The sequence below is a fragment of the Dasypus novemcinctus genome, chromosome 17, assembly GCF_030445035.2.
Source record: "Dasypus novemcinctus isolate mDasNov1 chromosome 17, mDasNov1.1.hap2, whole genome shotgun sequence".
Taxonomy (NCBI): Eukaryota; Metazoa; Chordata; class Mammalia; order Cingulata; family Dasypodidae; genus Dasypus; species Dasypus novemcinctus.
In genome coordinates, this window is record NC_080689.1 from 58,810,158 (window position 1) to 58,825,695 (window position 15,538).

General features: G+C 42.8%; 1 protein-coding gene across 24 annotated transcripts in view; it reads right to left on the reverse strand.

Moving 5' to 3' along the window:
• The window catches only part of AAK1 (AP2 associated kinase 1), a 177,367-nt gene that overhangs the window by 51,600 nt on the left and 110,229 nt on the right, over nucleotides 1–15,538 (reverse strand). For all 24 annotated transcript variants that reach the window (XR_011646125.1, XR_011646124.1, XM_012518216.3 and 21 more), the window contains exons 6-12: nucleotides 11,697–11,818; nucleotides 10,634–10,715; nucleotides 10,004–10,136; nucleotides 6,911–7,014; nucleotides 4,918–4,997; nucleotides 1,544–1,698; nucleotides 263–579 (exon numbers count right to left, since the gene is read on the reverse strand). Coding sequence is in view for 22 of the 24 variants with exons in the window: in XM_012518216.3 (XP_012373670.2) it covers nucleotides 263–579; nucleotides 1,544–1,698; nucleotides 4,918–4,997; nucleotides 6,911–7,014; nucleotides 10,004–10,136; nucleotides 10,634–10,715; nucleotides 11,697–11,818 (993 nt within the window). In the remaining 2 variants the exon portion in view is untranslated. The remainder of the gene's footprint in view (nucleotides 1–262; nucleotides 580–1,543; nucleotides 1,699–4,917; nucleotides 4,998–6,910; nucleotides 7,015–10,003; nucleotides 10,137–10,633; nucleotides 10,716–11,696; nucleotides 11,819–15,538) is intronic.

Genomic DNA, 15,538 nt, shown 5'->3' on the forward strand with positions numbered 1-15,538 from the left:
ATGACGATAATGGTGTTGGAGTGACGTTAGGAAAAGTGTCTTAAAAAATCACTCCCTCGCTCAGGTTTCTGAATCAGTTGAAGAATTCTCATGGCCTGAGAAGAAAGGTGAAAGGGCTTTTAGAGATCATTGCACTTCTCCATGCTTTAATATCTACGACAGAATGGTTGCTAGCTCTCTACCTACTGGAGCTAAGGAATCTTTTCTCAGTGATGACTCAGATATGCAAATAAGGGTCTGGTAGGCTCTCCGAGCACCTTACCTGCTGAGTCTGAGCCTGCTGCGGCTGCGGCTGCTGCTGGTAAAAAGTGCCCGCTGGCTGCTGGGGTGGCTGCTGCTGCTGCTGTGGCTGCTGTGGCTGCTGCGGCTGCTGTTGCTGCTTGAGGAAGAGCTGCTGCTGGTGCTGAGGTGTGGCCTGGGCCTGCGTGGGTAGCCCCTGGGCCTGAGAGGAAGGCGGCTGCTGTGGGGCGGGTGGAGCCTGTGGCTGCTTGGGTTGAGACTGTGGTAGAGGTTGGCTGGGTGGGGGCTGGGCTTTTGGCTGGGGAACACTGGCTAAAAGGCCAGGCTGACCACTGGGTCCTGCAATGAGAATAAACTCCATATAAGGGCTCAAAACTCTTCCAGATAAAAAGGCCTTTCTGTCTTACCAGAGCTAAAAAGAGGGCATGCTAAGTGGGCTGATGATCTGGAGATCCAGGTGCTTCTCTCTGTCCTTGTACATGTTCTGCCCCCACCTGGATCATCTTTCCTTCCTCCTGCAAAACTATGTGCTTTATATCTTTCAAAACCAGGTTCAGTAACAAAGTTCAATACTTGCCTCCTTCAGAAAGTCTTCCTTCACTGATCATGGAACCTAGTCAATTACTCCTTTAGTCAGCACCCTGAGTATCTACATACATGACTGGCCTTTGATGCTACTTTATAGAAACACAATCTCTGCACCTGTTGGCATGCTGCATAACAAAGGCATTCTTTGGTGTTTTATGTTTAAGTACACAACCCCAATCTGGATGTCTGGGTAGAAGTAGGTGGCCACCAAATTCACCAAGAGCAGCTTCCTGCTGGGGAAGGTTGGCTGTGGTCGGTTACTTGACAATATGGATCAATCCTCATTCTGAAACAAGCTCAGTCATCTCATTAGACACAGAAAACCAAAACATGGAGGGGTGATACTTGAAGAGACAAAGTATTAAAGAAACAATTCCTGTGAGTGTCAAAAAGAGGTGAGTGTGTTTCTCTAAAAGCAAAGAGAAGCAGCACATGAAATAAAGAGGTAGAAATGGGATGAATGGACCAAACCACAAAATAGGGGCCAAGACCAGGAAAAGTAGAGAACATTCTTCAGTGGTCTGGAAGATCCATCTCCCCTTTTGCCAGTCACCTGCCATATAGTTTCAACAACAGCTCATCTCCTTCTCCTCAAGGAAAACATCATTCTTCATGTGCCACACGAGCACATGCTTCCTAAGACCTCCCTATTGCCCTGAAATCATTCCTGATCACAAAGAGGTATACCAAGTTTCAGACCAGTCTAGTTACTGACCTGCAGCTTGGGGTGGAGGCTGAACTGTGGCCCTCTTTCGAGGTGTCAGGGCTGGCTGTATGGGAAGGATTCCTGGGTTCGGCTGAGTCTGCCCAGCTTTAGGTCTCTGGCGAGGTGCAATTGAAGTTTCTGTGGTGGGAATGGGATCTGTCAGTCTAGAAAAGTAAAAGAAGAACAAGAAAAAATTCATGTTAAAGTGTGAGAATAGAGGGAAGGGGTCGGCAGAGTTGAGGATGGATGTGCCTTTCCCCTCAAGGAATAATAACTCAAGATCAAATAGTTGAGGAGTGTTACAGGAACTCCGTTTCCTCCAATAGACATGCTTCCATTGTGTTAAATTTTTAACTGGACATAGGGTCACTCAGTGTAAAATGCACACTGTCCAGACTCTCATGCAACTAGGTGTGGCCATCTGTCTAAGTTCTGGCCAACGGGATGTCAGCAAATTTTTATGTGGCCATTTCTAAAAATCTTACGAAATACTGCTGTAATCCCTTTGCTTCTCTTCTTTGGCGCCTCTTGATCCTGCTTCTTGGAACAGGGATGCTGCCATATTGGTCTGTGACGTTATAGCCACACCATAGGGTGGCAGAGTGGTTTGCTTGAAGACTAGGTTCTTTAGGACTTGGTAGGGCAGAACTGCCATGCCAGCCTTGGACTACTTACCACCAGACTTTGTTTACTTGAGGGGAAAAAAAACAACATCTCCCTTGTATAAGCCACTGTTATTTTGGACTTTCTGTAACTCACAGCCAAATCTAATCCAAATGAACACAGCTCTGTGTGAAGATGGTGAAGCCCAGGTGCTGGTTTCCATTTATTTACTAGCAGGCCAGGCAGCTGTCTACTACCTAACTCAGATTAGAGTTGGCCGTGCTCTGAAACTGCGCTTTAGGGAGCATAGCAGAGGTGAAGGACAATATCAACAAGTGAATGAACATCACCAAAATATAGCTGTCACAGCCCCCATGAAATAACAGGAAGCAAAACAACTGGCCCCATGTCCTTCCCCATGACATACCACCAACGAAGGTCTATTCTGGACCTAGAGGCTTTTCTGAGTCCTGCTAGAAAACTATTCTTGTGCTCAGTAGAAAACAGGCAATATTAAAACTATCACATTAGGAGGAGGCTGTAACCTGGGGAAGGGAGGTGGGAAGGAAAATGGGACAGATGTTAGAGAAAGGTATAAAAAAGATAAAGCCAAAGGTGAGGGAGTGAACAGATTTCTATAGAAATCCAAATGCTAAGATTTCCCCCCACAAGTTTCCTGTGGGGGAATATCTTAGAAACAACGGGATTTGTAGTCAAAACAATTTGAGCTCCAGTTGTCCACCAACTAACTGTGTGACAATGGGAATGTCATTTAATGTCTTTCAGATGGGGCTCCCTAAGTGCAAAATGGAGAAAACAAGACCTAATTTATAAGACAGATATGAAGATACACAAATGACTGCCCAACTCGTTCTGTAAGTTGGGGAGCACGCACGCTACCTGTATGGACCTCAGTCTGCTGCAAGAAAACACAGCCTTTGCAGCCAAGAGATCCACGCCTAGCTGTGATCTTGCGCAAATCATTTAATATGCAGAGTAGGGAAAGCATAGACTCTGGAGTTGCAGTTCACCTTTCACTAGCTGCTGATCAACTAACTACCTTGGGCAACTTACTAAGCAATACTAAGTCTGTTTTCTCATCTGTAAAATGAAAATAACGATGAGTTCATAGGTTTGTTTTAAGAAAAAAAAATGTATCCTTTTATTTATGGAAAGAATCTAGGACAGTACCTGGTATATATGATGCTGCAATAAATAGTGACTATTTTAAAAAATGGGATGGCAGGTGAAGAAACACCTCTCAGGACATTCATTTGCGTTATCATATTTGGTCTCCTGTCCTGAGAGGTGTTAATGCAAATGAAATCCCTCACCACATATGTCAGTGGTTATTATGATTCTTATAAATGTATATGCTCTGTGGGACCGGGGAGAGGGATCCCTGCTTAGCCTCCAACCATTTTTAGGTCAAGTATAGGTGACATGAACCCAAAAGATAAGCTACATCAGCTATAAGTCCTAAAGAGGTAAGCATGGCAAAATTATTCACCTAAGAAATCAAGGGGCTAGAAAGTAACAACATGATATACATGGTGTGCCAAGTTTGTTAAAAACCAAAGTCCCCTTACTTTAGAGCCACACTAGAGTAGCTCTATGCACACAGCAGATATTCTATAAATGTTCCAGAATTTTTAAGAATTTTACTGTCCTGCTCAAATTCACATATTCCCATCTGGGTACTCTGTTGCTACAGTCTGCCACTAACAGTTCCTTGCCACGAGAGTGTGATAGAAAAAAGAGGGGTACGAACATCTTCCTGGGCTAGCCCCACAATCTGCCATTTGGAAGGGTGGCAGCCAGGAGAAAGTGCCTTGCAGACTTTCAACTCTAGGGGGTGTAAATGACCATGTGCCCCAACTGCAGTGCTAGGTCTGCCCTGAGGCCATGCATCCCACATGCTGCTTCCAGCCAATGACTGATATTAAGGCAGGCCAATTCCTGGAGATGCGGGGACTCCTCTGACGGCCAACTCAGGCTCAAGGACTCCTCGACACCTTCGTCAAAGATTCCCTTAAGTGGCACAGCAGTCTTCCTCCCTTCCACCCAGCCTCCTGGCCCCTCTCTCCAGTCAGGCTGCATCTCCCAGCCTTTGCTAGCTCTCTTCCTATTTTCTCTCACAGGAGCATTTCCCCTTTTAAAATCCCGGCTTGTCTAACACTCTTGTAGCATCTGCTTCTGGGAAGGCCCCAAGTGACAAAAAAGGGATTAGCTAAGACCCACAGGGGTACGGAGATTGAACCCAGGACCTCATATACAGGAAGCAGGCACTCAACCGCTGAGCTCCACCCACTCCGCCCACAGGGCCCTTTGCTGTGGGTGGACTCCATGCCTTGACCTGCATTTGCCTAATGCGGCTGGAGCCACAGAAAGGAAGAAGGAAGGGGAGGTGGAGGATGAGGGGAATGAGGCTAAATAAACACCTGGGCCCTGGTTTAAGACACCCTTGTACTAGGCAACATTTAAAGTCTGCTGTTGACTCATCTCTGAACACCCCTTCCTGCACCAATCCCAGGTGAGGGAAACAAACGGCTCTAGAGTTCTCAATTTTCTTTCAAATGTAAATCAGAATATTTCATTATATTCCTCTATTCCCTGAGAACAGTTTCTGCCTAGGGGAGACAGAGCTTATTTTTCTTGTTCAGTGTGGCCTCGGCCTCCGGGTCATGGCAGAACAAGAACTAAGAAACACGAGGCATTCTCCCCTGCTACTGCGGCAGCAGCAGCAGAGTGAGACAGGGGCTCCCCAGAGCATTTCTTACCTGGCCTTTGGCTGGGTTTTTTTTGCAGCTGCCTCACTGGCTTTCACTGGTTCAGGAAGCTTTGCAGGAATGGGAGAGTTCTATAGAATTGAACGGGGGGAAAAGGAAGATTGTAGGTTTCTTTATAAATAAATAACCAGCCTGACTGGAAATACATTGGGATCTTCAGGAGTGGCTTCCAGGCCTGATCTGATAGACGGAAGGGAAGTTAACCAAATGCATACTCCACCAACCTCAGGCCCAGCCACGGAGGCAAAGTATCTGCGAAGAGGTGAGAGCAGCCTGCACCCAGCCCACTCCTCACCCCCTTCACCCTCTGTTCCAGGGTCAAGTCCTTGGGGCTCAATCTCAGCAACTTTCTGTACCTACAGCACAGCTTAAAAGTGTTGCTAAGAAAGGGATGGAAGAGATGTCTATAACCCATATTATTCAAGCTTCACTCCCAGCTGGGTTGTAGAGAAGTCACAGCTGAGGAGTGTGCCAAACCAGGGTGCATTCAGTCTCCTAGTTGGAATGTTGGGAAAAACCTATGGACATCCACTATGTTTGGTTGCTCAGCCAACACCTCTTCCCAATATGAGGCACCACTCAGGTGATGAACCAAGCAGAGTTCCTCTAGCTTGGATTCGTACCATCCATCTAAAATTGCTTCTTGAAGGAGTGCTGCCACCCCTAACAACAAAACAATTGCTTATCACTAGTGAACAAGTACCATAAGGCATGAGACTTGTGGTGAAGTTTACTTTTCTTAAAGTAGATACCAGTCTGAATGCTTCCAATTGTATTTCATGTTGTTTAACTTTATGAAGGGAAAATGGTACGGCAAAAGAAAAGTTAGGTCAGGTGAGTGTACAGGTAGCTCTCGTTTTCATCTGGGAAACCTGACAGAGAATCAGTTACAAAATGGGCATTTAGGAGGGGCTTCCCATTTCCCTTCTGTTTCCATATGGGGGAAATTTCTGATAGAAAATTTCTCCCGGTTTCTTCACCTTTCAGACATTCCTACCCCCAGTGAGGAGAGTGGGAGGGAAAAAAAGTGAGCTCACCTGGCTCACCCTTGTCTATCTCCTTTGTGGAAGAGCCTGCCCTAGGAATCAGGCACTTGTTGCTCAGTCATGTGCATCTAATGTGAGGGAGCCTGACTGTCAAGCCATGTTTTCTGATTCATCCTTATCAGTAATAAAGCCAATATTCTGAGTTCCATCCAAATTAGTCCCACATCTGATTCCAAATACGAGAGTGAAAGAGGGCTGTTATTCATCATATCCTCAAACCCCAACAGTGACATCAAAAGTTTATTATTTGAAAAACTAGCAAGAAAATTTCAAATTAAAACCTAGTTTATTGTGGAATCCGTTAGTAAAATATTTCAGAGTGTTGAATCATGAAAAATATGATGTTTGCAAAAACAAAAAAAGGATGTTTGCAAGCATGGTACTCTGAAACCTGAAACCTGAGTACAGAATTTAGGCTTACTAAGTATATCCTGGCGGGTGTGAGGAGGGTATAGGAAAAGAAGGGGAAGTTCTAAATGGCCAAGAGCAGAAGCCAAGTGACGGAAGCTTTGGTGTGAGGGAGGAGAAAAGGGACTAAGGCTCTCAGTTCCAACAGGCATGGGGCAATTCCATGGCCTGGCCTCAGAAAAGCACCCTGCCTAGCCACTACTAGGTAAAACAACAGGCAGGTGGGTCTCAGTGAACTGCAAAAATTGACGAGACCTGAAGTCGGCCGACTATCATCCAAAGTGTTCGACTCAGTCCCTAGGGCTTTTCTTTTTTTCAGTGTAATTGTTTCAGTTTTATAATTAAATAACATTTATAATTAAATTGGATTCTCATTGTAGCAATTGCCTCATACTTAGCTTTGCTTGAATGCCTCCTAGTAGTTAAAGCAAAGAACATCTATATTCATTTACAAGGCTAATCAACACCCCTGGAACTATAAATGGCAATTTGATAATGCTTACTTCCCCTAAAAAGCACCATTCACATACCTGTACATTCGGAATAGGGCATTCTTTCTTGAGTAGTTTAAATGAGAAGTAGGAAACCTGGTAAATATCTGGCCTTTTGTCAGGGTCTGGTTCCAACATATACCCTAAGACAAACATATATCAACTTATTTAAAAATAGCTTAACATTAGCTAGGAAGCATAATTTCCCCCTCCACTACCAAAGTTTTATTGTTTCAAAATTTTTATTCTTCACACAAGTCAGACAGTATAGCCTTTTTCTTCCCATCTAAGAAAGGGAAGCATGGACATTCCTAAAATTCTTCACCTCTATTATAAAATGAAGACTTTGAATTGTAACAAAGGATACCTGAAGTTCATGCTGTATGTCTTGCACAGCAACACATCCTAGTCTGATACCTAGGAGGCTACACACTCATGCTCCTGACTTCTTTAGTTCATTCTGTCTTGTTAAACAAATGCATATGTTTGAAAATTATAATCAAAACCCAAATTTCATCAATTTACTTATTCTTCTGATATTGGTTGGATCCTAGTCTAAAAGAAATAACAAAGTATATAGTAGTTATATATCTACTTTCATGTGACCTATTGATCAATTGCCTGCTTCCTGGTCCTTTAAGCTTCTGTCCTCTCTGAACCTAGAAAAAACCCTCAGGAAAAAAATATTTGAGAAAACACACAAACATATATACATACAAACCACAGTGCAGGGCAGCTTAAGTAGTAAATGAATGGTTCAGACAGTAAGCTCAGAAAAGATCAGAGGGGCTGCAGCCTTGTGAAGCGTTGGAGAAGAGGCAGGACCTGAGGTGATCCTGAGGACTTGAGTTGAGGGCAAGGCAGAATTTAGATAGAGAGGGGGAAAAGAGGAAAAGGCATTCCAGGTGAGATAGTCTGTGCCATTTAAAAAGGTCTTGGAGAAAGGAAAGAGAATGCTCCGAGGCAGGGAAGGAGGAACTGGACAGACAGGGTAGAGGTCACCTTGTCAAAGAGTAAGGGGAGGGAGCAGGTATGGCTCAAGCAGTTGAGCACCTGCTTCCCACATGGGAGGTCCCGGGTTCACCCTCGTGCCTCCTAAAAACAAAAAAAACAAACAACAAGTAAACAGAAATGAAAAACCAACTCAGGGACGCTGATGTGGCTCAGTGGTTGAGTGCTGGTTTCCCACATACGAGGCCCTGGTTCAATCCCTGGCCCTGGTACCTAAAAAAAAATTGAAAAAAAAAAAAAAAAAAAAAAGAATATAGGGAAAGAAGAAGCAGGATAGAACCAGAAGTTGAAGGACCTTACAGGCCACGCTAAGAAATATGTGCCCTCCTGCAGGGCCACTGGCAAGCTACTGAAGTTTACTGAACAGGGACATAAGAAGGTGGCACTTGTAAGATTAATCTTGTGATGAGGACACGTCGGATGGACTAAGAAGTAAAGAGAGAGGCTTGTGGCGAATCCACCAGTACAGGCATGAGCTGGCAGGGTCTATATATACTATGGCGACAGTGATGAGAATAGAGAAAATGTAATGGAAATGGTAGAAACCCTGAGGAAAGAATCAATGTGACTTAGGAAATAACTGGGTCTTCCCTCCTTGCTGGCTAGATTCAAAGAAAACCTTGTATTTCAGTCATCCAGGCTTGAACTCCTTATAATGCAAGTGGGGGTGCAGTGGGGTACAACAATAACAATTAATTTTAGACACATGAGTTTAGGGTACTCAGAACTCAGAAAAGATGTCAGTGTTATAGACATTCAGCAAGAGTTGTCTTTCCCAATAGGAATTCATTGCACAAAAATTGAAAAGAAAAAATAGTACTCAAAAAATACTACACTGTAGCATCAAATCTGGCCACTTTCCATATTTCTTTCTAATCTCTTTTTTTTCTTAACATAGCTTCAATTCCAGCAGAGATATAATGCTTTATCTCAGAAAACAATCCCACAATCATTAAATGTCTTGCACCATTCCCTTAAATACCCCCTCTTTAATAAAAAATGGCAGAGGTTGAATGATAAAAGAGGTACAATGTAAACAACATGGGTAGCCACTTAAAAGCTATGACTATGTTACCTTAGGTAAGTTATCTATACTTTCTGAACCTCAGTTTCCTCACTTGTATAATGGTATAACTATTTTTAATATATAAAGGGTTTTAAAAATTAAATGAGGTACAAGTAGGCCTTGAACAATTGTCAGATGCTCTATCCTACACTTGCTTTTTCTATCATTCCACAGTACACCATATCCAAGGCTGAAATGGGTTACTCAGGATTTATAGCCCATAATGGTTAAAATTTAAGATGATAAATGCCTTGACCAATGTGGGCAGATGATAAAACCTCTGTTTCTTTAGCATCTTAGTAGAGGGGCTTGTGAAAAGATTACTTATTCTGCCATCTAGTTAATAAACATCAGTACGTATGCTTGCTACAGTGAATTCAAAAAAGTGGGGAATCTTAAAAGATTATTTTAAACAAAGCACTGTGCTTAGATGCTTTTTTAAATAAAAAAATCCAGTGATTATCCCTAAATGAGAGGAAAAACCTGGTTCCATAGTCTTAATTATGTATTCACTCCAGCCAATGCACTGCAATCATTTTGCAAATGATCACTTGATAGGAGTCAGCTGTTCTCTTTCATACCAGAGAAAGAGAACAGAGAATATGTAATGGAAATGGTAGAAACTCCAAGGAAAGAATCAACATGGCTTAGGAAATGACTGGGCCTTCTCTTCTTGCTAGCTAGATCCAAGAAAACCTTATATTTCAGTCATCTTGGCTTGAACACCTTAAACTGGGAATAAATGCTGGAGGTGGTTTGGTTACAGACTGCAACCAAACCCTGTGGTATTTTACTGCTTAAAACAGTTAGGATTTCTACTCACCTGGTTGGCTGTGATGTGAAACAGAGTTTTGACATCCAGGACAAGGACCCACAGCTCTAACTAGACACTGTCGTAACCATTCCCAGCTCTGAGTTCCCAACCACCATCAGCTAATTTCTTTATCTTTTCACACAACCCTTTAGTTCTGGGATCTAATCCCTTTATTCCATCCTCTTGTTCAATCCCAGAGATTACAGATAAAAAAATCAAACTAGGAAATTGAAATACTTACTAATTAGGCAGTGCATGTCTTGGGAATATCGAGAGTTATCAGGAATTGTGAAGTTCCCATCACAAATTGCCACCTGACTCTCTCCAAATGGCAAAGTGAAGTAGCATAATTTGTATAACAAACATCCAAGAGCCTAAGTAAATAAAGAAGGTAGATTGCTCACTAGCGGTGTATTCACCAAAACTTGAAATGGGTTTAATGAGAGATACTGGCACTATCCACATTTATTTAACAGATATAAAAACAATACACTATTAATCTATTAGAAACTTGAATTTAGAACGAAATGTCGCTAGTGAGCCCCTGAGTTACATTATTTCTACCAAATTTTGCTCCTATAATGGACAAGTATTTCAGCTGTTTTTATCTTAAGAACTAGCAATATTTATGTGAAAAGTACCTAAGTAATGGGCAGGTCCACATGAATTTTCACAGAGCTCTGAAGTAATCTTTTCTGATACGCTTCAGGAAGCAGTGGTTAGTCCCTGACATCAAGAATAACCCCGAAAGATAAGCAGACAATGATATGGTAGCATGGCCACCCATGACAGGACAGGTCTGCACTAAATGTGGGAGGGTACAACCTAGACTGCTGATATCTGAGATGCAGATAAGTTAGTCGACACCTACCCAAATGTCTGCCTTCGTGGTGATGATTTTGCCACTATACAGGTTAACCATTTCTGGTGCTCGGTAGGACAGCGTTGTGTATCTACAATCAAGAGATTCATTTCTGTTAAGTATCTCAATGTTGTAATTAAAAATCAGGGGCTGCAGAAAGACTTTTAAAAATATATTAATAGAGTCGAGTTTCTTGGGAGGGTATGAAATATTAGCGCAGATAAAATGAAAAGCTGTCCTTGCCACAACTACTGTGCCAAGTGAGGGCCCTGCCATACCTGTCGCCCTCCGGCAGCAGTCCTTTTAATCTTTAGGTTATATGAGGACCAGGACACTGATACACTATGATACATTAACTCTAAAAGCAACTTCTTTTCTTGGGTCCTCAAAAGACAAAATCTCCTGTAAATCCTTATCAACGAATACTTTATTTTGTTTGTTTGTTCTTAGAATTAGTAATCTCTTTAAATACGACCCAACACAGAGACATGTACTACCAGCTGGAATGCACTGGAGAGCAGCAGAGGCAGGGGTCTGGCTGGGGGACAGGGTGGGTGGGTGAGAGGAAGAGACTTGAGTTTTGCTCCTGGAATAAGACTGAAACAGGAAGGCAATTTCCCTCTTATCTCTGGTTTAAGGAGAGAACAGCATACACACGCCTTGGGGGAAGTGGTGAGGAAGGAGGTACACAGCTTGCTGCTTCCATTTATGTGAATTGTGCTGCTCATTCTCTATAGCCCAAATGGTATTGTAGCTAGGTATCCATCAGGGACTTGGACCAGAAGTCTTACACCTTCAGTCTTTTAAGGGCTGATATGGCAAATCAAAATATCTATCTATGATCCATTGGGTCACCGTAGAGTGATCAAAGATTCCTTCATTCTACTCTACTGACAATGCTTGTGAACTCCCTCTTGACCTCTCACTTGAAATCAATAATGATGTGCTAAGATGTGGGGCAACTGAATGTCACAGTTAGCACCATTCTCTCCCCATCCTGATCTCAGTCATAAATGGAAAGTAAAGTTGCTGATCTGAAAATGGACAAAATTCCAAGAAAGGAGAAGCTTACTTCTTAATCTCATCTTCTACTGCATTGACTCCCTCAGTTTGTGGATTCTGGAATTTGTTGGTGGCGCTTCCAAAGTCACACAGGACGTAGTGGCCTCGGTCATGCAAGAGGATATTTTCAACCTGAAAAATATTCCCAACCACCCATTCCAAGATATCATTTAGTAATATATGTGAAAATCTAGTTTTACAGTCACATAAATAAAATGTTATTTCTGGTAACCCCATTAAAAGCTATTCCCTTCCAAGTGTCTCAACAGGGGTCATCTAAAGTGGAACAAAAAGAGATGCACAGTAACAAGGTTAAATGAGTGGAGGGGACAAAAAGAGAAGACTCCACAAAGACTCATAATGGACCCATTTTTCTAGATTTCCAAGTCACATTTTTCAACCCTGCAGAAACAGTACTCACAAGCTTCCATTCTTTTGTTTCATGGTTCCATTCTTTCAAGAATGCTATCAATAATCCCCATCTACTTACTCAACTACCAAAATCCCATTCATCTTTTAAAACCCAGGTTTTTTTTTCAATGCTCTTATTATAATTTATTTCTAAGTTATCTTCTTTTCAGATTTTCACTTTTTTTTTTTTCATCATCGTGGGACATTCATTGCATTTGGTGAATACATTTTGGAGCACTGCTGTACCACATGGATAATAGTTTACACTCTCCCCCAGTCCACCCAGTGGGCCATGGCAGGACATACAGTGTTCAGCATCTGTCCCTGCAGTACCACCCAGGAGAACCCCAAGTCCTGAAAATGCTCCCACATCATATCTCTTCTTCCTCTCCCTACCCCGAGGAGCTACTGTGGCCACTTTCTCCATATCAATTTCTTCCATTACCAATCACAATAGTTCCACAGTACAATTTAAGTAAGTCCACCTCCATCCTGTGGACCCTGGGATGTCTCTGTCCACTCCACTCTATATCGAGAGGGGTCTTAGATTCCACATGGATGATGGATACAATTCTCCTCCTTGCAGTTGTAGGCACTTTTGGCTCCCTGGTATGGTGGTTGACCTTCTTTACCTCCCTGTTAGCTGGCTGGGGTAAGTCTAATAAACCAGAGGGTAGGAGTTGCAAGTCTGCTGAGGCTCAGGGCCTGGCTGTCACATGGATAGTCCAGAGATTCAGGTCTCCTGAGTATACACCAACCCCAGCGCCAACCACAGGTCCAGTAAAAGTGACAGAAGAAGCATGTGTAGAAAAGTCACATCCGAGTCCAACTCCATCACACTCAGGAACACAAACTCCAAAGTAGGGCCCACTGACATGGCACTGAACTCCAGAGCCATCTGCCATGACCATAGAACCTGTGGGTCTCTGTTGGCCTCAGGAGAACCAGTACCTGGGGTTGTATCTACTTCGGCTGTCTCTGGGACCTTGCTGAGGCGTGCATGTAAGTGTGACCCCTCCGATGACCTCCCAACTCTTTTTTGGAGACTCATAGCCATATAAACTCATTTGTCCTTTCCATTTCCCCCTTTTATTCAAGTTCAAAAAGCAGTTTTTAACTCCTGATATTACATGTAGGCTGAGATATTTTGCTGGTCTGAGTTGACCCTTTTATTACATCATCAGCTTAAAACCCAGTTTAAATGCCACCTCCTCTTGAAGCCTCTCCTAGGCAAAGGTCATTCCTTCTCTGTTTATTCAGTACATCATTCTTCCACGATGTCAATAAGTTAACTTGAACCTCGTAAGTCCAGACGCCAATTTCTCCACTAGGTTAGGATTTTATTTTATTATTATTGTTATTTTTTAGGAGCTACTGGGGGTTGAACCTGGGATCTTGTACATGGGAAGCAGGCACTCAACCACTGAGCTACACCTGCTCCCCTGTTAGGATTTTAGAATTTATGTTTGTTATATTTTAGTTACTCCTCAAAGTGATTGAAGACCTGGGGCAAGTAGGCAGTTTTGCTGTTAAACTATACATGAATTCTTTGGGCAGAGAATTAGGAAATATACTCCTAGAGAGTTCGGGGGAGCAGGGAGGTTTTGAAGAACAGAAATCTCTGGAGTGAAGGGACTCTGCCAAAAGATCTTAACAACTCCAATATAATGGACACTTCTATACGTAATATATCCTGATTAATTTTTGTGTAGGTGAGTTGAGCTGACAGGTATGCTGAAGTGCAGACCTAACTACGGGCAGTAAAATGGCAGCCAAACACTTGGCTAGGACAATAAGTCTGTAGTCTCTTTTGTCTTCAGCCTTCTAAAGAATGATCACTTTTAAAAAATAAAGGTAAGAATAGACTATAAGCTCCTTAGAGACAGGCATCATACCTCAATCATATCTGTAGTGTTCTCTACCAGCACCTAACATAGTGCATGGTACAGAAAATGTTTGTTGAACAGAAACAAACAAACAAACAAAAAACACAGAAAAAGGTGACACTGTATGTATGTGTTTGTATGTATGCATATATATGTAAACCACACTGTACATGAAGGTCAGAAGAACTTAAGGACTATTTGAAATGTTGACCTTGGGCAAATCATTAAGCCTCTTTGGCTTGCTACTCATCTGCCAACTGAAGCAGATAGTTCCATCACTGTTGTTACAAGTCAGGTGAGAGAATATATGTGAAAGCAAACTGGGTATCTCCTTATAGAATTGTAAGATATTGTTACCATACATTTATTAATGAGACAGGTTGGAATATCTACTCTATGCCAAGTGCTATTATAGGTTCTGGGGATAAGGCAGTGAACAAAACAAACTCAATCCTCCCACGGAACTTATAGGTCAGGTGGGGATAATAACAGTGTCCTATGTGATAGCCAGATCCTGAGCCTCAACAGACTCCAGCACCTACAATCTGATTTATTGGACTTACCACACTCAGCTAAGATGGAGGTGAAGAAGGACAACCACCACACCATGGAGCCTAGAGTGATTACAACTGAAAATGGGAGGATTGCATCCAGCATCCAGGTGGAATCTGAGCCTCCTCTTGACATAAAGGTGCAATGGACACAACCAATCCAGTGTCCACATAGAAGAGGTGGCATTGGATTGGGAAAAGTGGACATAATGGACAAAGGGTATGGGGAAAGGCAGGAAGAGATGAGAGGTGGAGGCGTCTTCGGGACATGGAGCTGCCCTGGATGGTGCTTCAGAGGTAATCACCGGACATTGTAAATCCTCACAGGGCCTACATGATGGAATAGAGGAGAGTATGGGCCATGATGTAAACCAATGTATATGAGGTGCAGAGGTGCCCAAAGATGTACTTACCAAATCCAATGGATGTGTCATGATGATGGGAACGAGTGTTGTTGGGGGGGGGGGAAAAGGGGGGTGGGGGGGTGGGGTTGAATGGGACCTCACATATATATTTTTAATGTAATATTATTACAAAGTCAATAAAAAATAAAAAAATTAAAAAAAAAAAAATAACAGTGTCCTGATAGTGATGCTATTTTTAAAAAATTTCTAAGGTTAAATAATGTGCAGTGAAGAGGGGTGTTATTTTAAATAGCAAAGCCAGGGAGCAGCTATGGACCTCCAGGGAAAGAGCATCCCAAGCTGAGACAGGCAGTGCAAAGACCCTGAGATGAGAGCTGCCTGCCGTGTGAGAGGCATGGAGACAGGTCAGTGGAGCTCAGCACCTCTGTGTTCAGCATTGGCACTGCACAGAAAATGGAAAACACGGGACTGGGCATGTTTGGGGCTAGTGCTGTCATGGACAGGGAGACAAGGTAACACTGGGTCTCGGACATAGTAAAGGACTTAGATAAATGAAACAAATGAATAAGAGGAACAAAGGCATGAAAGCAGGAATGATAATGATGATGCAGAAGCAGGAAATATCACTTAGTATGTGCC